This window comes from Engystomops pustulosus, chromosome 4 (assembly GCF_040894005.1).
Source record: "Engystomops pustulosus chromosome 4, aEngPut4.maternal, whole genome shotgun sequence".
In the NCBI taxonomy this organism is placed as follows: domain Eukaryota; kingdom Metazoa; phylum Chordata; class Amphibia; order Anura; family Leptodactylidae; genus Engystomops; species Engystomops pustulosus.
The window spans coordinates 70,436,765-70,460,744 of NC_092414.1; the positions used below are offsets into that span (position 1 = coordinate 70,436,765).

Here is a 23,980-nt window from a genome sequence, read left to right on the forward strand (position 1 = left end):
GTACTAAACTGTACAATAAGAGCCAGAAATATGTTCATCACAGAACAAAGAAAGACTTGTATCCAATTAAAGTAAAAATGAAGACCCCCTAGTAAAGGACACAAGGTAGGTAAATGATTTAAACAGAACCTGACATCAAGAACAAGCACACTAACCCTTACTTATCCCCCCCACCCACTGTGCCTTTGTTGTTAAGCTGGTGTCCCAGCATAAATCTGCCTCCTCCCACCAGTAAAATCGTTCGCCAAACTTTTTCTGCCAGCCTATGCTGGGTGGGCGAAATGGAGAAAAGATCTTCAGTTTGACAGACAGTGCTCATTGCTAAATTCACCATGCAGTGAGAGGGACATCATTCTGATAAGGACAGGAAGTGTACAGTGAGAGGACTTCCTGTCTCGGAATATGACTTACAATCATTTGCATCAGTAAAACAACTGTAATTAAGATACAGTGCCTCAATAGTAGATCATTTTAGGTGACAAGGGGATGACTTTTAACCATTTACATCAGGTATCACTGGTGTGAGGGTGAAAAATTCTGGTGAAAGGTCTTCTTTAAGCTTTTATTAAGTGAGCTGGCTGGGTTACCTATTGCACTCTGTCCCATTGTTAACATGCTAAAAAAATAAGCTATGTAGAATTTCTGGGTTTTATTTTAGTTAGGTTAAGGTTGTTAGATGGACACCTAGGAGGGGTGCTGTTTCACATGAGTCAGCAGTTACAAGAGCAGTGGCTCCTATGTAACCCGAACCACACAGCTACTGGCTCTAAGGCCAGATGAGAGAGGGGACTTTTGGCTTCTTCATCTTCTATCTGGTAGTATTAATAGAGTGGCCAGGCCTGAAAACACAAGAACAGGAATAGAGACCAGCACTAAGTGCCTAGGGTAGCATGAGAATGGCTCCAGATAAAGTACAGGAGATCCCCTACTTAAGATTACCCGACTAACAGAGGACCCCCGAGTTCCAGGCGAATCCCACTGCCCACTGTGACCACTGGTGAAGTCTCTGAATGCTTTTCTTTAGTCCCAGACAGCAATGATCAGCTGTAAGGTGTCTGTAATGAAGCTTTATTGATAATCCTTGGTCCCATTACAGCAAAAAACTTTGAAACTCCAATTGTCACTGGTGCAAACAAATGTTTTATCTGGTATTACAGTTATAAAATATGCAGTTTCAACTTGCATACAAATTCAACTTAAGAACAAACGTAACCTATCTTGTACGTAATCTGGATGTGTGTTATTCCCTGTTATCTTTCAATGTTAGTGACAGTCAACCCAGGTTGGTCAGAGAATGCCAGTAGAAAGCACCAGGGGTCAGGCAGAATCCAAGGTACTAACCAGAGGTCAGGGCAGGCAAATATTTATTGGGGTCAAGTCAAGCTAATGTCCTCACAAGAACAGAATCAATAACCATCAAAGTCATACAACAGAGCTAGGGTGAAAAAAAATTCAGTTAATAGCAATAATGCACACTTTTGCCCAGTACACTAGGAACCTTGACACTCAGACACCTCCCATTATACACCGATGACTTAAATAACCAGAATCAAGCACATTTGCTAGGAGCGCACATTAGGACCATCATTAGATACCGTCATTGCTGCATAAATCAGGAGTACTTTTTGACTACCAATATCCTAATCCCATCCCAAGTAGCGTCAGACGAAGTTGAGCATCATGCACTTTCCTGCAAGTGCAGGTCGGTAATGCAAGCTATGCTAAGAAACTTCCCATAATGAACCATTGTCACACTAACAAGAAATAAAGAGACGACAACCACCTGTAGCAAAGACTTGCGTTTTCTTTACAATGTACACTACGATGCCACCACCTTACAACATGCCTCCTATGTGTAATAAACACACTCTGCCACACACAAATGACTACATTTAGAATTCAGCTAGTTAGGTCCTAAAGTTAAATGACACAACTTATGAATGGTAACTATAGGTCAACAAAGGCTGTTTGGTTACATATACAACTCCAGGTTCCTAATATAGGTCTGCTTAGCAATGTTCCTATGGACTCTTGCCAATGTTTTTCAGGTAATATGCCCAGATTTGCTGACCTTTACATGACACAGCATGGTATGAAAGGTCTGTATTGCTGCTCCCCGGCCGGTATTAGGGAGCATAGAGGCTGTTAGCAGGGACGGACATTCCTTTACAGCTTTGCTAGTTTCACCTTTGTCAGTCTTTGCTGGAATACTTATAACAGTAACATGAAAAATACTTTCCAATTCCAAGAACATTCATGGCTACACTATTATATCCAATAATAATGTACACATTTTTTTACATTCTATTTTTTTTAAGTAGGATAAACACAACTCATATTATTTAAAGGGTTTTGTTTTCAGTTAACTGGTGGATGGCAAATCAGTGGCCACAGTGGTCATGTCACAGATCTTCCTCCTGTGTCTACTGTAGTCATTCATTGGCCACAGCAGTCATGCGTTATAGTTTGATTTTTTTACCTCACCATTTCTGAGAGCCTTGGGTTTTCTGGGTTAACTGAAAACTCCTTTAAGAATTTCAAGGGATGATCAATTTTACTTGGAAAAAATATGCATGTCCTGATATAGATGAAATGGTGTGTTAAAGCTATTTTTGGAGGCATTATACTAAGACAGTGATGGCGAACCTTTTAGAGACAGAGTGCCCAAGCTGCAAACCAAAATCCACTTCATTACCGTGAAGTGCCAACATGGCATTTTAAGCTGCAACCTGTTGCTACCAGTTCTTCCACATCATTCAATCGTATCGGCCCCTGAGGCCACCAATACAGTTAAAAGAAGGAGAGCAAATTAAGACTCTCATTGTAGCTTCTCTCCAGGGTCACTCTGTACAGGAAGAATGGTGGGTCCAGCAGGAGGACCTCCAAAAGATAATGCACGTCTGTCAACACCTAGGGCGATGGCCTGAGTCCCCACAGAAAGGGCTCTGAGTGCCACCTCTGGCACCCGTGCCATAGGTTCGCCACCACTGTACTAAGAAATGAGAAGATACAGTGATTTCACTAAGCTTAGGGTCAGCCCAACCCTTGTTAAGTGTGCTATGGCAAGGGGCACATCTGGCATTTGATTAACCTCTTGCTCTCATCATCCAGTAAAAACTATAACAATGTTATATGTAAGTGGCTGTAATTACACAGGTGAAACACCAATCACTGGCTTCTCCTGATTTCCCTCCACCTCCTACTCCCTCCCAGTGGGGCAAGTCAGGAGGCTGTATCCCACTGTATGAGCACACATTGGGATATACTACTGCCTTACGTGGTAAAGATACATCACACTAAAATATGATGCGAATGTAACCTAACATTATTTGCCCTGTTGTCTATATGACCTGGAAACTGCCCTGCATTAATACCGCAGTACCATATGGGCAACTACAGACAGTAATATCTGTGTCTTGTCATGGAAAATTTAATTACAGTTCCCACTATATTATCCCAAAAAAATCTAAAATAATCAGTATACAGCCATTTCTATTTATAGCTGTGACTTAGGGACTGTGATCAGATTTTGTGCCCTCCTTTGCCTGTGTTTTATAGACAAAATAGATGATTACAAATTCTACCTGACACCAAATAAGGTGACCCCCTTGCACAACCAATATCATGTAATAGTTGGTCAGTGGGAATTTAAACGACTGAAGAAAAAAATCCTGAATTTTGAAGATAAAAATAAACATTATTGTAATAATTATTAAATTCTATACATTCTATACATTGCTGTATTGACTGTTACAACAATCCAAACCATATAATGTAAGAGTTAAAATATACATAACTTTTGGTAAAGTTGAAAATATACAATAACGTTCCTATAAATGGTTAATCAATTCAATATAAGTCTACCTTGAATAGCAGCAACATTTCCTTGTTATCATTTTCGAGAGCCCATAGAGTCTTCCTAGCTGCCTCCTGCAGAGTGACATTAGGGCCCAGGGTGGAACGTCGCAGGATGGAAAAGGACAAGGAGATTTCTGTAGAAAACAGGAAGGGCAGAAACAGGAGAGGAAACAGCAGTGTTTACTTGGTAACTGTGCTGAAACAGACAAAATACCTGGAGAGCTAATATATACCATCAGACCCTAACCCACAATTATATCGAGACTTGTGTTCTGCCAACACTGGATCTTGTAGAAGGCTGTTATAGAGATTGGAACAGTGTAAACTACATAAACAGCAAAGGACATGTGTGCATCTCAAGCATAAAAGAGTCACATATTTAATACTGACCATGAAAGTAATGACTATGACAATTCTGAAGGCTCAGTGCAACAACCGAGATCAGTGACACAGGAAACATACACACTCTACACACGATTTGTCTGCGAATACAATGGATTATAGTGTTGTTGTGTAGTGCTCTGAATAAACCCTCTTTCTGCCAACCAAGTCCTTAATTTGTCCAAGAGCAGGACCAGGAAAACTGAAAGGGAACCTGTCACCAGGACCCCTTTCCCCATGTCCCCATAGACAATTTTTAGCAATAGCCTAAACAGTTTTTGTTAATAATAAATCAATATTGTTTTAGTTATATAGAAAAGTTATATCAAAGTTTACCAGGCTTTTTGTTAGGTAGATATAGCTCCATCATCAGTCAGTTTCAAATTTTTAAAAAAAGCTCGACTCCCTCCTCCTCCTTCTCCACGGTACAGCTTCTGACCACCCCTGGCTCCTAGTCTTGGCTACCGCGTCAGGCAAATCTCGCACTTGGGTGGTCAACATCTTCAAGTGGTCATGCACAGATGCAGTGGAGCCGGCCCAGCCTCCACATGAATCTGCGCATGCGCCACATTACACTCGGGGTTGCTAGGCAGTGAAGCAAACTCCTAGTGTGGGAGAATACTGCTCCTCAATGAACACATCCATGGGACACAGGATGCTGCCTAACAGAGAAAGTGGTAAATTTTGATATAACTTTTCTTGATAAGTAAAAGCCTGATTCATAAAAACAGTTTGAACATGTGCTAACAATTGTCTATGGAGACATGGTGGAGACTGAAAAAGTGGTACTTGTCACAGGTTCCCTTTAAACTAAAAGTCTTCCCATTTTAGGGTTAGCTGATAGATGTTCTTGAGGGAAAATCCCATTGAAATATGTGGACGCCCCTAATAGAAGAAAGAAGCAACATTCCCTTTATTATGTACAGAATCATAGGGGGTGCTGCTCACAATATATATGTTCCAGAAAGCAAAAAGGTAGATTTTTGACCATTCACTAGACAGAGATCTTCTTGCACATTATCCCAACCTATTTGCTTGCTTTTAGACTTCCATGGAAGTAAATGGGAAGAGCCTTTCCACTTGTGTTCCTCCTCATTGTAGTGCCTAGTGATGTGTGTGGCTTCTAAGAAGTGGAATGACGCATAACTGGCGTAACTTTGAGAAATTGTGCACAGCTTAAAGGGGTATTCCAGGAATCAGCATAATTCATATACAAATGGGTCCTTAAAATATAAGCTTATATGTAATTAGTTGTTATTTAAAATGTTGCTCCCGTTACCAGAAAAATACTGATGACATAGACTGTAATGAAGAATTAAAATGCTACTGGCCCTTTAATCAGTCTGTTGCAGAGCATACACAGAACAGAAGATGGCCGCTGGTCACATGTCCACATCACATGTCCTGCAGCTGCAAGGGCAGGTCATGTAATCACCACTTAGTGTGGTTGTAGTCGGTTGGTTGCAGTGCACCCAGTATGGCCACTGTTTTGGTGATGGCAGTTACACATCATTACTATGGTAACAGCGCAAGAAAACCTGTTACTTCATCACTGGGAGACGAGCATAAGAGGTAGGAGGAGTTACTCAGAACTAAAGGATCTTGGGACTTGTAGTTTCCAGTGGCAGCCATCTTGGTGATAACTTTAGAGAGGCCATAAAATTTTGTGAATCATAAAATCAAACTATTTAAGCTCCATTTTGTGACTAATGACATTAAGTTTGATACATTCATTTATTTATAGCTTTATGGGTTTTGGTATCAGACATTCATATTCCCAGAATACCCCTTTAAGATTGTCTAGTTTAACTTTTTACTGGGTAACTTTTAGACACTTTTGAGAAATCTGCCCCTGTGGGGCATATATATCAGGGCCTTCGTGCTGGGAGTGGGCCGGCGCGGGGCGTTACTTTTCACGTGTGGTAAGTCACCAGCTGCATTTATTTCTATGCCAGGCATGTGCATGTGTAAATGCAGTGTGGGGAATGTATTCATTTGTGGCGCATAGTCTGTTTTTTGCGGTGCCCGACTTTAGTGGTGTATTGCAATGCGATTTGATATTGTGGAGCACAGCCTTAATTTATTTGGCGCACTGCAGGCTGTATAAATTAGCGTCAGAAATTACACTCTTTATTCAGGAAGGGTATCAACTCTAAAGACTTGCATTTGGCAGGTCTAAGTGTGCGCCAGAAATTATGTCACAAAAATGTCAAAGAAAAGAATTGTGTCTGGACAATTGTGTCAGTAACATAGCTCTAACTCTGTTAACCACAGGCCTATAATAGCATTATGCCGCATGTTCAATTTCATCACGTCTCTGCTTATAGATTGATATGGCCATTTCACTTGAATATGGAAAAAAAAAGCTTCTTTTTTCTATTTTAGAAAATTTTTAGACAATTATTTATTTACTAGAACCCAAGATATAGGGCTTCAAGCTTTACCCATGAAAATGTCATGTATTGTATAATGTTTTCTAACCTGAATCTTGTCACTATCTGTCTAGCAATTTCCATTTATTAATCAAATTAAAATTTTGTTTGTTTCCTGTTAACTGAAAGCAGAATATTTTGAGAAATACTGACTTGAGTTACATCATTTCAAAGAATTTTGTTAGTAAACCAGTCTCTATTTTCAGTACCACATCTAGAACTGTTGTATAAGTATGGAAGGTCACAATAATAATCAACTTTTTATATACATTTAAATAGTAGAATTCACTTAAAGAAAATCTACTATTTGATTTCATGCATTATGAGGCAAATATACCTTGACAATGCTTTAGATACACTGATGCAGAATCATATCTTGCTTAAGTTGAGTTGAGTGGTTTTGCTAAAAAAAACTATTATAAAATTCAGGACCTTGGGAAAGTTGGATCCACATTACACACATTAAACACAAGCTTTCTGAACAGCCAAGACAGGAGTAATCAACCGGAGCTAGATCACTTATACACAGCAGGTGGGGGATGGTGCAGCAATTGATAATTTTGCCTGGCATGGAGAACAATGTGAAAGTAAGAGTGCTGAGCCAAGGCCAGGGTACAGAAGCCAAGTGCAGAACTTCATAATCATAATTTTATAATTGTTTTTTCAGCCAAACCACTTAGCACATGGATTAACCAAGATAAAGTCCTGCATCAGTGTCGCTAAAGCATTGTCAAGGTATATTTGCCTCATAATGCATGAAATCAAGGTATATTTGGTTCATAATGCATGAAATCAAATGGTAGGTTTCCTTTAAAGAGTTTTTTTGATTAAAAAGATTTTAATCAATTCCACAGATTAAGTCTTCAATATCAGATTGGTGGATGTCCAACATCAGCAAAACCCACAGAACAGGAACAGCTATGTTATTGGTGCAGTGGTCAGAGCAGGTTACTGCAGGTCCAGGCCCATTTAATTGAAGTGGAGCTATCTCAGTAATTTGGTGCAGCCACTATACTGTGCACAGAGTGGTCTACTTCCTGTTCCACTGAGTTCTAATAGCTTTAAGCTATTTACTACGCCTGATTGGGCCAACGTGGATTTGCGCAAACAATTGTTACTACTTTTTACGTCACAACTCACATCTGGATTTAGGTGATAAACTCTCAACACTGCAGAAAATGTGACCATAGCATTGGGAGGCACAAAAAGGCACAAAATAAGTTGCAAAAGTATACATGTGCCATAAAAAGTCGCAAAAAACAACAGAAGAATCAGATACATGTGCCACATTCAATGAAAAACATGGCAAGAAGTTCCGATATTATTTCATAACTTTGCCCACAAGGCATTTACTCGTAGCCTGAATAAAAGTGTACGATGAGCTATCTGCAACAAAAACTCAAATAGAAAAGATATAATAACATGAAAAGATATATAACAAAATATAAAGTGAATAATTTTGTGTATTTTAAAAGCATATTAATAGCGGAAGATTAATTCAGGATGAGTAGAATGAGACATTACAATTATTTTGATACAGTGTCCAGTCACTTACCTGCAGTCCATGTACTATACTATTCATTACATATACTATATGTCATTATATGCTCATACATTACAATTGGTTTCCAATAATTTTTTAAAAAAATATTATAACTTTGTTGCTTACATCTTATAATGTTTTAGCAACAAAGAGCCCTGAAAGACTCTTCTAAAGAACATGTCTGGTGTTACACCAGATATTACCAGTGATATATGATTCTCCCACTCCCAGGGAGATTGACTCCTTCCCCAGTGGGGTCTCCTCAGCCACAGAAACTAGCTCTGAATCCTCCAGGTCATCTATGGAGACACAAAGGATGGATAGTCTTCATACAAACTGCAACAAAATGCCATCTTCACAAAAAATGTGTTTTGAATAAAATGTATTAGCTTTAAAATTGATGGTATATCCTTAGGACAGGTCATCTACATTGGATTTGTGGGGTCTAACTCTCCCCCCCCCCCATTTATCAATTATTTGAAGGGACCATGTCATTCATGATATTAAATCAATGGCGGAGCTATGCTATTCCAGTGGGCTCAATGTGATAGGCTGCAATGCCAGACACAGCCACTGTTAAATATATGGCGCTATGCTATATAAGCAGCATATATAATGGGGTGGAGGTTTGTTAAACAGCTGATCAGCAGGGGTGCTGAGCATCAGACCCCCAATTTATCCCAGGACAGACCACTTATTTAAACAAACAAGTTTAAATTTTAAAATTTTAAAATTCTTTAAATTTTAAAATTCTTTAAAGTATTATATGAGAGGATCTATTGAATATTTTCTACTTCTTTATTGAAACAATTGTATATTAGTTTATTTGCTAATTGATTTCCAAAATAAAGTATAGTAAGCCTTACAAAGGCAACTCATAGAATTTTCAGCAGATTTGACAATTTAACATGAATCTATCACCATATATTTCCTTGTTCCCTCCAGTGTTGATCAAGAAAGAAGAGAAAATACTGACAAATCATATCCTTTAATAAGCTTAAAGGAACATCATTAAACTACTAGCACCTGAGATACGATCTGAAATCTTTTTTCAGGTTTCCCTCTTTTATGTGAAATCTCGCCTTTTCTATAAAAAAAATCTACTCCAAATGAGCAGAGCAGAGGTGGAAGGTGGAAATGAGCAGAGCAGAGTCAAGTTTAGATGCTGCGGCCGGAGGGTTATTACAGATGCCCCTATCTCCAATTCTATACCTAGAAACCTGATATCTGCATCTCCAGCTCTGTAGCACAGGACCACAAGTGATCTCATGTCATCTAAAATTTGAGATTCTTAACTTAAATATGACTTATAAAACTTCCCTTCAGCCTCTAAAAGTGACTCATCTCTCACAATAAATTACTCTTTATAGCAGGGGGCTGGTAGTTAAATTGGGTCCCTTTGAGGACCCTTTAAAGTTCAAATTTTTTGTAAAGTTGATTTCTTCTAATTCTTCAAATACTTGACATGAAATTAAGAAGAGTGTGGATACTTTCTTCTAAGTGCTCCACAAAGTTCACTTACAGCTCTAAATTTGTGAAGAAACATTAGAGCAAGAACTAGGAAAAAAGGGACACATTCACCTAAAGAACTTTATAGCTGATTCAGACTTGTCTCACAGCGGCCAGAAACAAGAAGAAATTATTTGCACTTTGACTAAAGATGTTTTTTTCTGTATTTAGAATATAATAGAGACCTGGATAGGACCTGTTCTGTCCCATGATCTATACCACACTAATCTCCAGGAAAATAAAGAAAAACTATTTTAAAGGAAACCTTCCATCCATCATCAAAATCCATCATGATAAACCAGTTCCACTTAGATCCAGGCACTGTGAATGTCGTAATCTTCTTATATTTGTTCTCAATGGCCTCCTTCCTTCTAAAATCAACCTTTAAAGGACACCTGTCATCAGGTCTCTGCCACTAGTCCTGTCACTACTACCTGTTGGAGCAGCTCACAAGGATCCATCCCAGCCTTTATCTAGTTATTTCATACATTAATCATTATAAAATCATATTTTCATTATTATGTAAATGAAGCTGGTCATGTGGTCAGAGGCAGTGATATCACCCCTGTTACCCCTCCCCTCTCCTCCCCCTGCTCATGTCTGTGTGTAATGTATAGTAAAGCATGGCTAGTGTGTGTGCTGCATCTGCTGACATGCTGCATCCTCCTAATACACAGAGACACAGACATCAGCTTCACAAGTACCTGACATGTTCTGCTATAACAAGGCTGCATCCTGGAGCTGTTGTATCTCTTCTATACAAACACAGGCTGCAGGGGGCGCCAGCACCAGGAAGCACATGGAGGGGCCATTACACTATTATACAGGCTGTCAGTCAAGCACTGGGGGTGTGGCTGTGACTCCCATTCATGAATGAGCTGGACAGCTTGAATATGATAATGACTCATTGGACATCTCGCAGTTCATTTGCATACAGCTTTAGGACCTCATTGCTTAAGTTTACAGGGGGGTTATTTTGCATGAAGGGTTCTCTTTAAAATTAAAACTTCACTGGCTATTAGACAGTTTCACACTCCCTCCTGCTCCCTTGCCACTTCCCCCCTCCTAGTGTAGCTAAATCATTAGCATAATTTAAAAGTTTATTTTAGAAGGAAGATGGGTAATAATTATAAGACGATTACCACAGTCATGTTGTCCTGATCTATGAGTAAGTTTCCCTGGTTTATTATGCCTGATTTTGATGGTAGATTTTCATTAACTCTATAACTTAAACGTATGAGAGTGTGTTATTATCAAAGATAGACAAAAAGTCATGGTCAAGACCTACCCAGTAAAGTGGCATTTTGATTGTCCTTAAAATTGACCCACGTTTTAGATTAATCGTTTATCATAACCTACTGACTTTGAGTTCCGACTACTGGGACACTCAGCAATCACGTGAACAGGGGTCTGAATGGAGCGGCAGGTCACACATGTGGACAGCACTGGCAGTGGTCCAAAAGACCTCATCAACATCTATCAGCGACTATAGATAACTATAACTTAAATGGCTTGTAAATAATTGATTTTAGTTGTGTAATAAAAAGTTATAATTTTTCTGTATTAACTTGCTGTACTAATTCCTTGTGGGATTTCTGCTTGCTGTCATTCTATAGAAAGCTTCTATGTTTACTTCCAGTGGATAGAAATTTGTCCGTGGTCATGTGCTGTCACACAGGTGCAAGAGCCGTTATTACAACACACTGCTCTGATTACTCTCTGTGCTACTAATGAGCCGTGCACCTGTGTGACCATGGTCAGATTTCTATCCACTGGAAGTAAACACAGAAGTTTTCTATAGAATGACAGCAAGCAGAGATCTAGAGAACTGTGAGGAATTGATACACAAACTATATTGGGAAATTGGAAAAAAATTCTTATACAAACCATATAAATTATTTGCTGAAAGTGGACAACCCCTTTAAGTCAAACTTTTAAAGGTTCATTATGAAATTTCTCTAATGCCTTTCCTGCAGAGACAAGGGGGGTTTATGCATAGAACTATGGATCAAAAATGCATTGAAGTTTTTTTTGAACAATGCTTAATCTAAGGCCTATTGGAGGGAGGGAGGTATCAACTCTAAAATATCTCTGTCTAGCTTTTTAATGGCAACACACTTTAAACAGCTTTAGCATAGATCAGCGGAAGTGCATATGAAAACTACTGTACTGGAGTATATAAAAGTTTATGAAGAAGGTAGGTGGAGGAGTGAGCAGGAGTCACAGCAGATATGTCTCCACCCCCCCAGTTGAAGGGGAAATTAAAATTACTTTCAATATAGGGAAAACTACTAGGAAATGTAACCATGCAGGTAATATAGTCAGAAATGACATCATTCATTATGTACAACCACTGATTTTTTTACATTTCCTGAAAGGATAGGTATTCTTTAAATACCTTTAACATGAAAATAGGTCATAGAAAATGATATGCCCAAGGCTCACTCTCTCCCATTATATTCTGTCTTGAAATAGGTCTGACATAACAGGTCTGACAGCCAGTCAGTCTGCTTCCATCTCTAGGGTACTGCTTTACAGTATGATAGCATGAATGGTCCAACCATTTGTAGATGGCTATGCTTCATGCATGATGGCTACATATAGGTTTTAATGTTCCTGTATCAGGATCGCAAGTGCCCAGGCTACATTTTTCTGATGTGCAATATTCAGAGTCTATGTGCCATATATGATTGGACACTAGAGCTGTTACTGACATGTAATAGGCATGTGTAATGAAAATTATCCCAACACTGCATTTTAGGAGTTTAAAGTGTAAAAACTCTCTACCACAATGAATGAAGTGTTCTCCACTGGTGTATTAAGCTCTAGATGATTGTTTTTCAAGGCAGTGTATATAGAGATAACAATTTTAATGACTTGACCCCTACAATTTGGAAATCCTCAAGACTTCACTTATTGGGGTTCCCCACTGACATTTTTAGAAAATGATGCTCCAGAGCAGAAATCAGATCTTCATGCAGGCCCATTCTTATATGTTGAATGAATAACATATAAGATCTAATAACAAGAGAAAAATCCTGAGAGTTTGTAGTATCACCTATCAACAGAGCACAGCCGAAAAACATGGTGTTTGGTGGAAGGTATATAAAGAACTAACTACGCACAACTCTAATCCCCGGAAGAAGCTGTCAGGGCGAAACTCGGAGTTGGGCATAAATTGTCTGTGTGAATGTGGTTTTAAAGCGGTATTCTTATATGTACTCAGGCTAACAATATAACACATTCTCTAATTCGCTTTTATTAACAAAAATGCTATCAGTCCTGCTGTACACAATTTCAGTTGCCTCTAGACACGACCCTGTAACTTCTGACTTTGGGTCGGGGGCCAACTTGTATGAGATCATGCTGCTGAGTTTCAGTCTGTCTTTGCTGTGTAGCTGTAGCCACACCCCCTGCAGGGAGCTCAGAGACACTCACTGATTACATTCTGTCAGCACATGGTGAGCAGAGAGAGAAGCTGCAAACTACAATCTACAAGGATATAAGTGATCCAGGGGAAGGGGGAGGCAGGCACATGTCTGTCAGATGTAGCAGAGCAGTGTAATGTAACCGTATAATGGTCTATCAGCCTCTGTGTAATTATCTCATACATCTATGATGTGTCTCATCTCTCTTTCTATGTGTCAGTGTGTTAGTACAATGTCAGAAGCCAATGATGAAAGTGTATGTACACCTTGTACTCTGATAATATAACCACATTGTCACCCCACAAAACTAGATGGGTCATAATTAGAGATGAGCGAGCACTAAAATGCTCGGGTACTCGTTATTCGAGACGAACTTTTCCCGATGCTCGAGTGCTCGTTTCGAGTAACGAGCCCCATTGAAGTCAATGGGAGACTCGAGCATTTTTCAAGGGGACCAAGGCTCTGCACAGGGAAGCTTGGCCAAACACCTGGGAACCTCAGAAAAGGATGGAAACACCACGGAAATGGACAGGAAACAGCAGGGGCAGCATGCATGGATGCCTCTGAGGCTGCTTAATCGCACCATTATGCCAAAATTATGGGCAACAGCATGGCCATGACAGAGTGACAGAATGAAGCTAGATAGCATCTAAAACATCCAATAATTGACCCTGACACTATAGGGGACGGCATGCAGAGGCAGCGGCAGCAGCGGAAGGCTAGAGAGTGGCATGGCGACATACCCTAAATGGACTCAGGCTTCAAACCAATGGGTAGCAGAGAGGAACCAAAGAAGGTGAGCAAGAAGCGCTCAAATAATATTGGTACATGATAAAAGTTTGCCAGTATATTTTGTGGATTACACAGCAGGGTGGCGACAAAGTTAACATGGAAGCCATGAAAACAATCCAAAATTCTGCCTGACACAGCTCGTTTGATAAGGGGACGATGTATGGAGGCAGTGAACTAGTAGTAGATTAAAGGTACTGCAGTTAAAACTATGTTAGTTGGTTCTTGGCATGGAGCTGGCGCTCCGCTGCCAGGCGAGCTTTCGCCAATCCAAGCCCCTGTCTCTAGGCTACTCCCCAAACAGCACTTCTAAGAACCTTTCGGATAAGATCAAGTGTAGTAGCGTTCTTATAAGTTTGGGATATGGCGGGTGAGGGGAATGTAAACATCTGCGCAAGAAGCGCTGAAATAATATCCGTAAATGAAAAAAGTTTTCCAGTATATTTTGTGGCTTACACAGCAGGGTGGCGACAAAGTTAACAAGTTTGATGTGGAATGCCCTGCAATAGCTCTTGGGCGGTGTGCCTTTTATCACCTAGGCTCAGCAGTTTGAGCACCGCCTGCTGTCGCTTAGCAACGGCGCTGCTGCTGTGCCTAGAGCTACCGACTGATGGCGCCATGCCCACGGATGGTAATTCGGAGGAGGAGGAGGTGGAGGAGGGGTGGGAGGATTTGGAGGTATAGTAGGCCTTTGAGACCTGGACCGAGGTAGGCCCCGCAATCCTCTGCGTCGGCAGTATATGACCAGCCCCAGGGTCAGACTCGGTCCCAGCCTGCACCAAGTTAAGTGTAGTAGCGTTCTTATACGTTTGGGATATGGCGGGTGAGGGGAATGTAAACAGATGCGCAAGAAGCGCATGATGCGCATGGAGCTGGCGCTCCGCTGCTAGGCGAGCTTTCGCCAATCCAAGCCCCTGTCTCTAGGCTACTCCCCAAACAGCACTTCTAAGAACCTTTTGTATAAGATCAAGTGTAGTAGCGTTCTTATAAGTTTAGGATATGGCGGGTGAGGGGAATGTAAACAGATGCGCAAGAAGCGCATGATGCGCATGGAGCTGGCGCTCCGCTGCTAGGCGAGCTTTCGCCAATCCAAGCCCCTGTCTCTAGGCTACTCCCCAAACAGCACTTCTAAGAACCTTTTGTATAAGATCAAGTGTAGTAGCGTTCTTATAAGTTTAGGATATGGCGGGTGAGGGGAATGTAAACAGATGCGCAAGAAGCGCATGATGCGCATGGAGCTGGCGCTCCGCTGCTAGGCGAGCTTTCGCCAATCCAAGCCCCTGTCTCTAGGCTACTCCCCAAACAGCACTTCTAAGAACCTTTTGTATAAGATCAAGTGTAGTAGCGTTCTTATAAGTTTAGGATATGGCGGGTGAGGGGAATGTAAACAGATGCGCAAGAAGCGCTGAAATAATATCCGTAAATGGTAAAAGTTTGCCAGTGTATTTTGTGGATAACACAGCAGGGTGGCGACAAAGTTAACAACTTTGATGTGGAATCCATGAAAACAACCCAAATTTCGGCCTGACAAACCTCGTTTGATAAAGGGACGATGTATGGAGGCAGCTATATGGACGACTTTTGGAGGTAGCAATGGAGACAACGTGTGGAGGCTGCTATGGAGACAATTCAATTTGGATAGTGCCTGTATGTGGCAGTCCAAAAAATTTTTCAAACCAGAGGAGCAGGTAGGTGGCCCTCCAGAAAAATGGAATAGATTGAGTGCCTGTATGTGGCAGTCCAAAAAATTTTTCAAACCAGAGGAGCAGGTAGGTGGCCCTCCAGAAAAATGGAATAGATTGAGTGCCTGTATGTGGCACTCCCAAAAATTGTTTAAAACAGAGGACCGTGTCGGTGGCCCTCCAGAAAAATTAAATGCATAAAGTACTATACCTAGAGCCAGTGGGTCCTGTCAAAAAACAGCCAGTTTCCTCTGCTTTACTGTAGAAAGAGGAGGAGAAGGAGGAAAATGAGGAGGAGGAGGAGTGGATAAATTATTCAGGTTGAGCTTCCTTCACCTGCTGGAGATTTGAAATTAGGAGAAATCCATGCTTTATTCATCTTGATAAGCGTCAGCCTGTCAGCGCTGTCAGTCGACAGGCGTGTACGCTTATCGGTGATGATGCCACCAGCTGCACTGAAAACCCGCTCTGACAAGACGCTAGCGGCAGGGCAGGCAAGAACCTCCAAGGCGTAGAGCGCCAGTTCGTGCCACATGTCCAGCTTTGAAACCCAGTAGTTGTAGGGAGCTGTGTGATCATTTAGGACGATGGTATGGTCAGCTACGTACTCCCTCACCATCTTTCTGTAAAGATCAGCCCTACTCTGCCGAGACTGGGGACAGGTGACAGTGTCTTGCTGGGGTGACATAAAGCTGGCAAAAGCCTTGTAAAGCGTACCCTTGCCAGTGCTGGACAAGCTGCCTGCTCGCCTACTCTCCCTCGCTACTTGTCCCGCAGAACTACGCACTCTGCCGCTAGCGCTGTCAGAAGGGAAATACTGTTTCAGCTTGTGCACCAGGGCCTGCTGGTATTCATGCATTCTCACACTCCTTTCCTCTCCAGGGATGAGAGTGGAAAGATTTTGCTTGTACCGTGGGTCCAGGAGAGTGAACACCCAGTAATCGGTGCTGGAATAAATTCTTTGAACGCGAGGGTCACGGGATAGGCAGCCTAGCATGAAATCTGCCATATGCGCCAGAGTACCAACGCGTAAGAATTCACTCCCCTCACTGGCCTGACTGTCCATTTCCTCCTCCTCCAACTCCTCCAACTCCTCTTCTTCTGCCCATACACGCTCAACAGTGTAGGACTCAACAATGGTCCCCTCTTGTGTCTCGCCAACATTCTCCTCCTCTTCCTCCTCATCCTCCTCCACCTCCACCTCCTCCGATATGCGCTGAGAAACAGACCTAAGGGTGCTTTGGCTATCAACAAGGGAATCTTCTTCCCCTGTCTCTTGTGAGGAGCGCAAAGCTTCCGACTTCATGCTGACCAGAGAGTTTTTCAACAGGCCAAGCAGCGGGATGGTGAGGCTGATGATGGCGGCATCGCCACTGACCATCTGTGTTGACTCCTCAAAGTTACTCAGCACCTGACAGATATCAGACATCCACGTCCACTCCTCATTGTAGACTTGAGGAAGCTGACTGACCTGACTACCAGTTCTGGTGGAAGTTGACATCTGGCAGTCTACAATGGCTCGGCGCTGCTGGTAAACTCTGGATAACATGGTCAGTGTTGAATTCCACCTCGTGGGCACGTCGCACAACAGTCGGTGAGCGGGCAGTTGGAGGCGGCGCTGCGCTGCCCTGAGAGTGGCAGCATCTGTGCTGGACTTCCTGAAATGCGCACAGATGCGGCACACCTTCGTGAGCAAATCAGACAGATTGGGGTATGTCTTGAGGAAACGCTGAACTATCAGATTTAACACATGGGCCAGGCATGGCACATGTGTCAGTCTGCCGAGTTGCAGAGCCGCCACCAGGTTACGGCCGTTGTCACACACAACCATGCCTTGCTTCAGGTTCAGCGGTGCCAGCCACAGATCAGTCTGCGCCGTGATGCCCTGTAATAGTTCTTGGGCGGTGTGCCTTTTATCGCCTAGGCTCAGCAGTTTGAGCACCGCCTGCTGTCGCTTAGCGACGGCACTGCTGCTGTGCCTAGAGCTACCGACTGATGGCGCCATGCCCACGGTTGGTCGTTCGGAGGAGGAGGTGGAGGAGGGGTGGGAGGAGGAGGAGGCATAGTAGGCCTCAAACACCTGGACCGAGGTAGGCCCCGCAATCCTCGGCGTCGGCAGTATATGACCAGCCGCAGGGTCACACTCGGTCCCAGCCTCCACCAAGTTAACCCAATGTGCCGTCAGAGATATATAGTGGCCCTGCCCGGCAGCACTCGTCCACGTGTCCGTGGTCAGGTGGACCTTGTCAGAAACGGCGTTGGTCAGGGCACGGATTATGTTGTCTGACACGTGCTGGTGCAGGGCTGGGACGGCACATCGGGAAAAGTAGTGGCGGCTGGGGACCGAATACCGAGGGGCGGCCGCCGCCATGAGGCTGCGAAAGGCCTCTGTCTCTACTAGCCTATAGGGCAGCATCTCCAGGCTTAGCAATCTGGAAATGTGCACATTAAGGGCTTGGGCGTGCGGGTGGGTTGCACTATATTTGCGTTTCCGCTCCAGCGTCTGGGGTATGGAGAGCTGAACGCTGGTGGATGCTGTGGAGGATCGTGGAGGTGACGATGGGGTTTTTGTGGCAGGGTCCTGGGCAGGGGGCTGACTATCAGCTGACACAGGGGAAGGAGCAGTGGTGTGCATGGCCGGAGGTGAACGCGCTTGTTGCCACTGAGTGGGGTGTTTAGCATTCATATGCCTGCGCATACTGGTGGTAGTTAAGCTAGTAGTGGTGGAACCCCTGCTGATCCTGGTTTGGCAAATGTGGCACACCACAGTCCGTCGGTCATCCGGTGTTTCCTTAAAGAACCTCCAGACTTCTGAAAATCTAGCCCTCGCCGCAGGAGCCCTCGCCACGGGAGCTTCACTAGTTGACACATTTGGCGCTGATGCACCAGCTCTGGCCCTGCCTCTCCGTCTGGCCCCACCACTGCCTCTTCCAACCTGTTCTGGTCGAGGACTCTCCTCCGTCTCAGAAGCACTGTGTTCACCCGGCCTCTCAACCCAGCTTGGGTCTGTCACCTCATCATCCTCCGATCCCTCAGTCTGCTCCCCCCTCGGACTTCCTGCCCTGACAACAACTTCCCCACTGTCTGACAACCGTGTCTCCTCATCGTCGGACACCTCTTTACACACTTCTTCCACTACGTCAACAAGGTCATCATCACCCACAGACTGCGACTGGTGGAAAACCTGGGCATCAGAAAATTGCTCATCAGCAACCGGACAAGTGGTTTGTGACTGTGGGAAGGGTCCAGAAAACAGTTCCTCAGAGTATGCCGGTTCAAATGGCAAATTTTGCTGGGAGGGGGCAGACTGGGGGGGAGGAGGCTGAGGTGCAGGAGCTGGAGGAGTGCCGATTTCGGTGACATGGGTGGACTGCGTGGAAGACTGACTGGTGGACAAATTGCTCGAAGCATTGTCGGCAATCCACGACATCACCTGTTCGCACTGTTCTGGCCTCAACAGTGCTCTACCACGAGTCCCAGTAACTTCAGACATGAACCTAGGGAGTGTAGCTCTGCGGCGTTCCCCTGCTCCCTCATAAGCAGGTGGTGTCTCACCCCGCCCAGGACCACGGCCTCTGACCCCTGCAGTAGTTGGACGCCCACGTCCCCGCCCTCGTCCTCTACCCCTAGCCCTCGGGTTAAACATTTTGAAAATGAGAGTTATAACTTGTATTTTTTTTTTAACTTTTTTTTTTTTTTTTTTTTTTTTTGTGTTTTTTAGTTTTTAAAACCAAACGATGCTATCCTATTGCTATGGCTATTTTCTAGCCAAGTATTACAGCACACTACTATGCCAGATGAGATGACGCTGAGTTATGAAAAAAATAAACGTAAAATAAAAAGAAACTGGCAGACTGTGCCTAATTGAAATACAACCCCGGGCCCTAATAAATTTTCCCACTTCGGTCTTTGCGATGGATATGTGCGTCACTAAAACACAGTGGTCGCAAGTCTGACTCCAAATTGCTCCCAATTTGATAGTAGATGCACTGCAGCAAGTACAGCCACCAGCAGATCAACCAGAAATCAAATATATATAACGCTACTGCAGGCGTAATTAAGACGTTTGTATTCTCCTATGGCTATTTTCTAGCCAAGTATTACAGCACACTACTATGCCAGATGAGATGACGCTGAGTTATGAAAAAAATAAACGTAAAATAAAAAGAAACTGGCAGACTGTGCCTAATTCTACTCAAACCCCTAATAAATTTTCCCACTTTGGTGTTTGAGGTGGATATGTGTGTCACTAAGAGCTAAACACAACGGTAGCAAGTCCCCCTGCTAATTCCTCACAATATGGTACTAGCTGCAAATAAAAAAAAAAAAAAATTATAACGTTATTGTAGCCCTAAGAAGGGCTGTTGGGTTCTTTAAGAATCACTCCTGCCTAACAGTAAGCTAATAGAACACCCTAACGCTTTCCCTGAGCAGCAGCAGCTCTCTCCCTAGCGGCATCCAGACAGAGAATGATCCGAGCAGCGCGGGCAGCGGCTAGTCTATCCCAGGGTCACCTGATCTGGCCAGCCAACCACTGCTATCTACGTGTAAGGGTACCACGTCATGCTGGGTGGAGTGCAGAGTCTCCTGGCTTGTGATTGGCTCTGTTTCTGGCCGCCAAAAAGCAAAACGGCGGGAGCTGCCATTTTCTCGAGCGGGCGAAATACTCGTCCGAGCAACGAGCAGTTACGAGTACGCTAATGCTCGATCGAGCATCAAGCTCGGACGAGTATGTTCGCTCATCTCTAGTCATAATGTGTCTGCTTAGAGAGTCCCTGCCCACAACCTGGGATTTTGCACTGAGCAGCTGAGAGAGAGATAGAAGCTAAAACAGCAACAACACTGAGTAAATTTGTAAAGTAAAGGGTTAAAATTATCTTTATTGTGTTAACATCACTAGGGGATCTAAATATGAGAATTTTCTTTCGTGGGAAAATCCCTTTAAACTATGGGCCTGTTTTAATTACAATGTTTGGAAGTAGAATAAAGTTTTTTTTATCTGACTGAGAGTGTAAGCTCTGCTGCGCTATGTTATGTTGAATTGTTGTCCCATATATGGTGCTAATGCTGGGAGCTATAGAAGTGGAGTAGGACAGAACCTTTGTCCTGTTGAGGAGGATTCCTGGCCGGAGGATTGTTGGGTGAGTACCAGACCTACCCACGTTTTCAAGTGTTCTCCATTGAAAGGTGATACTACAAACTTTCGGGATTTTTCTCTTTAAAGAGGGACAATGGTTCACTATCCCTACTTCAAGCATCAGACCTGGAAGCCCTATGTACTGTTTTTTTGGGGCTTATAGAGAAGGAGGTTGTTTATTTTTACCATTCTAATATGTACCTTCTGCATACACATTTCTGCAGCTACTACCTGCATACTTGGCAGCCAGATCATCACTTCAAAGGGAGAGGGGAGCAGGGAAGTCAATGCCTCATGAACATTTATTTATTATCAACTTTTAACCGAAAAACTGGCCGATTTTTTTTTCCCCATTGCTGTGCCTGTTGCACCTTATTTATGAAGTGTCTGCGCCATAATAACGGTGGTTTTCCAACACTCACAAATTGTCCTTTTTGGGGGCGTAAAATCTAACACTTTTCCTGCACATCTAATTTTCCACTTTAATGAATGGGGAGACAGTTCTAAATCATTAATCCCTTGCGCCACAATCTTACATTCCACTGAAAATTATAGCGCACATTTATATTATACCCCAAATTGATAAATGCCTACCAATGTGTCTTCTATATTCCCCATACTATATCCTATACTTAAATGTTATCACTAGCATCTTAAGACTTTTGCCATATATGATATTGTTTCTCATTATACAGTAATTCATAATAATTCATACAGTCTCAAATACTGAAAACTGCTATAAAGCTCAACCACAGCTTTCAACCTTAGAGTAAACAATTTAATTAAGGGACCATGAAACTCAAGCATGATAAACCGGGGACACTTACTTATAGATTCAGGCACCATAACAGTGGTAATCTTCTTACATTTGTTAACCACAACCTTTAAAATTATGCTAAAGAACCCAAACGGCTCTGGTGGGTATTTCTAGAGAACCTCAGTGCTTTAGCTTCACAGGCTGTTACAATGAGCAGAGTAGGTCTCATCTCCCTTTGAACTTTCTGCTGCTGTTAGATTATGCAAAGTAAGGTGGGAGAAAGGAGGTTTTGGCTGAAACATGTTATGCTCTGTGAATCTGTGGCAGTGAGGGGCTATGGTTATGCCAACAGAGAACCTTTAGGTTCTTTAATATAATTTTAAAAGATAATTTTAGAAGGAAGTAGGCCATGGCTAACACATATAGGGAAAATACCACAGTCCTGGTGCCTAGATCTATGACCAAGGGCCCCTTATTTATCATGCTTGATTTTGATGTCCTTTAATGATGTCCGTTATCATCAAGCATGATAAACGAGGGACACTTACTAATAGATTCATGCAATACAATTATGCTAATGAGTCAGAACGTTTCTGGGGGCATTACCAGATCCCCTCCATGCTCTGGATTCACATGCTGTTAGACTGTGCTGACCACTTCCCCTATTTTGTTGTGTGCTGAAACTTCCTCTGCTGTAGTGAGATGACAGAAGGCAGAGGGAGGGGGGAGTGCTGAGGGAGCAGCCTGACATTATATCAGGCTGTGAAGCTGCAGCACAGTGGAGCTCAAGTAACAACCCCAGGAACTCTTTGGGCTCATAAGCATAATTTTAAATGTTGATTTTAGACAGAAGGAGGCAATATATAACCAATAAAACAAGATTACCACAGTCACAGTGCCTGGATCTATGAGTAGGTGTCCCTGGCTTATCATGATGGATTTTGATGGTAGATTTTTCTTTAAGGTCTGAAAAACTTTACAACAGAATTTCTGGTGATTTTTTCAGCATATAACACAAGCTTACCTGGTAACTACATCATGCATGCTTGAAAGAAGAATAAAGCACTGCATATTAATAACCATTCTCAGAATATTTCACTACAATGATAACACAATAACATATAAAGAGTTTCTCTGGTTTAGATTTCACCCGGAGTTTCTATGACCATTGTCTATAATTTGATTGTTAGGTGTTTTAGGTAAGGTTAGAAGAGACGTGTAGTTAGCTGCATTTCACTTTTGTTATTTAGAAGCGATTTCATGAAATTAAACTGGAACTGTTTTCCAGGCACAACCACAGCCACGTGACCCTCCTGTAATCTGAATGGGGCTTGAAGAAATTCCTACACATGCAACATAAACTGTATTGATGGGATTTTTACTTTAGTTGCAGGAATCTACAGTGTCCAGAAATGCTATTTCAGGTGCAAATGTTTTCATGCTTCCTGATGTAAAATACCACATAAAAAAATCCAAACTCTACTGCTACCGAAGGAATCATGTGGCTGTAGCTGGAGAAATTGGCACATGCACCATCATGGTACATTATACTCTGTTAGCAAGGGCAATGATATTTGTAGTACTGCAGATAAACAGGAGTTTAGTAACTTCATCAACACTTTAGGATGCCAAAAATTCTAAAACATATTTACTGTACAGGCAGTCCATGACATTAAAGAGGAGCTGTCACCCTTAAAAATGGCACTGGGAGCTGCTTACTAAAGTAAGCAGTTCCTAGTGCTAGAACAGAGGCAGTAGTGTTACCCTGCTAGCGTTATGGGAAACCTCCGATAACGCTAACAAACACTGCTGCGCTGTACACTAGGAACGCCGGACCGCTCTCAAAGTTGTCCGGCGTATTCATGAGGGGGTGTTCCGAGGCGCTGCCTCTTCCCCAGATCGCTCTGCTCACTGCATAGGCCAGCATTGACTGATGCGTTTCTTTCAGCAGTCACCGACCCTAATCCTGCCACCTCATGAATACGCCGGACCGCTTTGAGAGTGGTCCGGCATTTCTAGTGTACAGCGCAGCAGTGTATGTTAGCGTTATCGAAGGTTTCCGATAACGCTAGAAGTGTAACACTGCTGGGCCTGTTGTGGCACTAGGAGCTACTTACTTAAGTAAGCAGCTCCTAGTGCCGTTTTTGAGGGTGACAGGTACTCTTTAAGAGCACTCTTTACATACGACCCCTAGATACAAACCCCTGTGCCAAATGTGACCTCTCTGCATGTTGTTATTTTACTGAACTTTGACCCAGGCACCTTTCATCACTCTTATGTGAACCATTAAAGGTTCACATAAGAGTGATGAAAGGTGTCTGCTATAAAGCTTTATTTTTCACCTTGAATTATGAAAATTAGAGGACTTGGAAAAGACATGGGTAAACTTTAGAAATGTCTCCCCCTAAAGAGAGAAGGTAAAACTTATAACACATGAGCCAATCCACCCTTAAAAGAAAATAAT

The 23,980-nt window shown here is 42.7% G+C and overlaps 1 protein-coding gene and 1 long non-coding RNA gene across 10 annotated transcripts in view; one reads left to right on the top strand and one right to left on the bottom strand.

The window, feature by feature from the left end:
* Nucleotides 1–23,980, bottom strand: part of SH3TC2 (SH3 domain and tetratricopeptide repeats 2) — a 74,706-nt gene that overhangs the window by 41,000 nt on the left and 9,726 nt on the right. For 3 of the 8 annotated variants that reach the window (XM_072146185.1, XM_072146183.1, XM_072146186.1), the window contains exons 3-4: nt 8,418–8,513; nt 3,865–3,992 (exon numbers count right to left, since the gene is read on the bottom strand). In XM_072146185.1, the coding sequence (XP_072002286.1) occupies nt 3,865–3,992; nt 8,418–8,513 (224 nt within the window). Of the gene's footprint in view, nt 1–3,864; nt 3,993–4,248; nt 6,983–8,417; nt 8,514–22,540; nt 22,562–23,980 lie in introns of those variants that run through there. The other 5 variants (XM_072146188.1, XM_072146181.1, XM_072146184.1 and 2 more) reach the window with 3 other exon arrangements.
* LOC140126584 (uncharacterized) overlaps nt 1–23,980 on the top strand; it is a 30,435-nt gene that overhangs the window by 1,516 nt on the left and 4,939 nt on the right. The window contains exon 1 of one of the 2 annotated variants that reach the window (XR_011854859.1): nt 22,768–22,940. The exons of the other annotated variant lie outside the window; for it this stretch is intronic. This is a non-coding gene — a long non-coding RNA (uncharacterized lncRNA). Of the gene's footprint in view, nt 1–22,767; nt 22,941–23,980 lie in introns of those variants that run through there. 2 annotated transcript variants of the gene reach the window in all.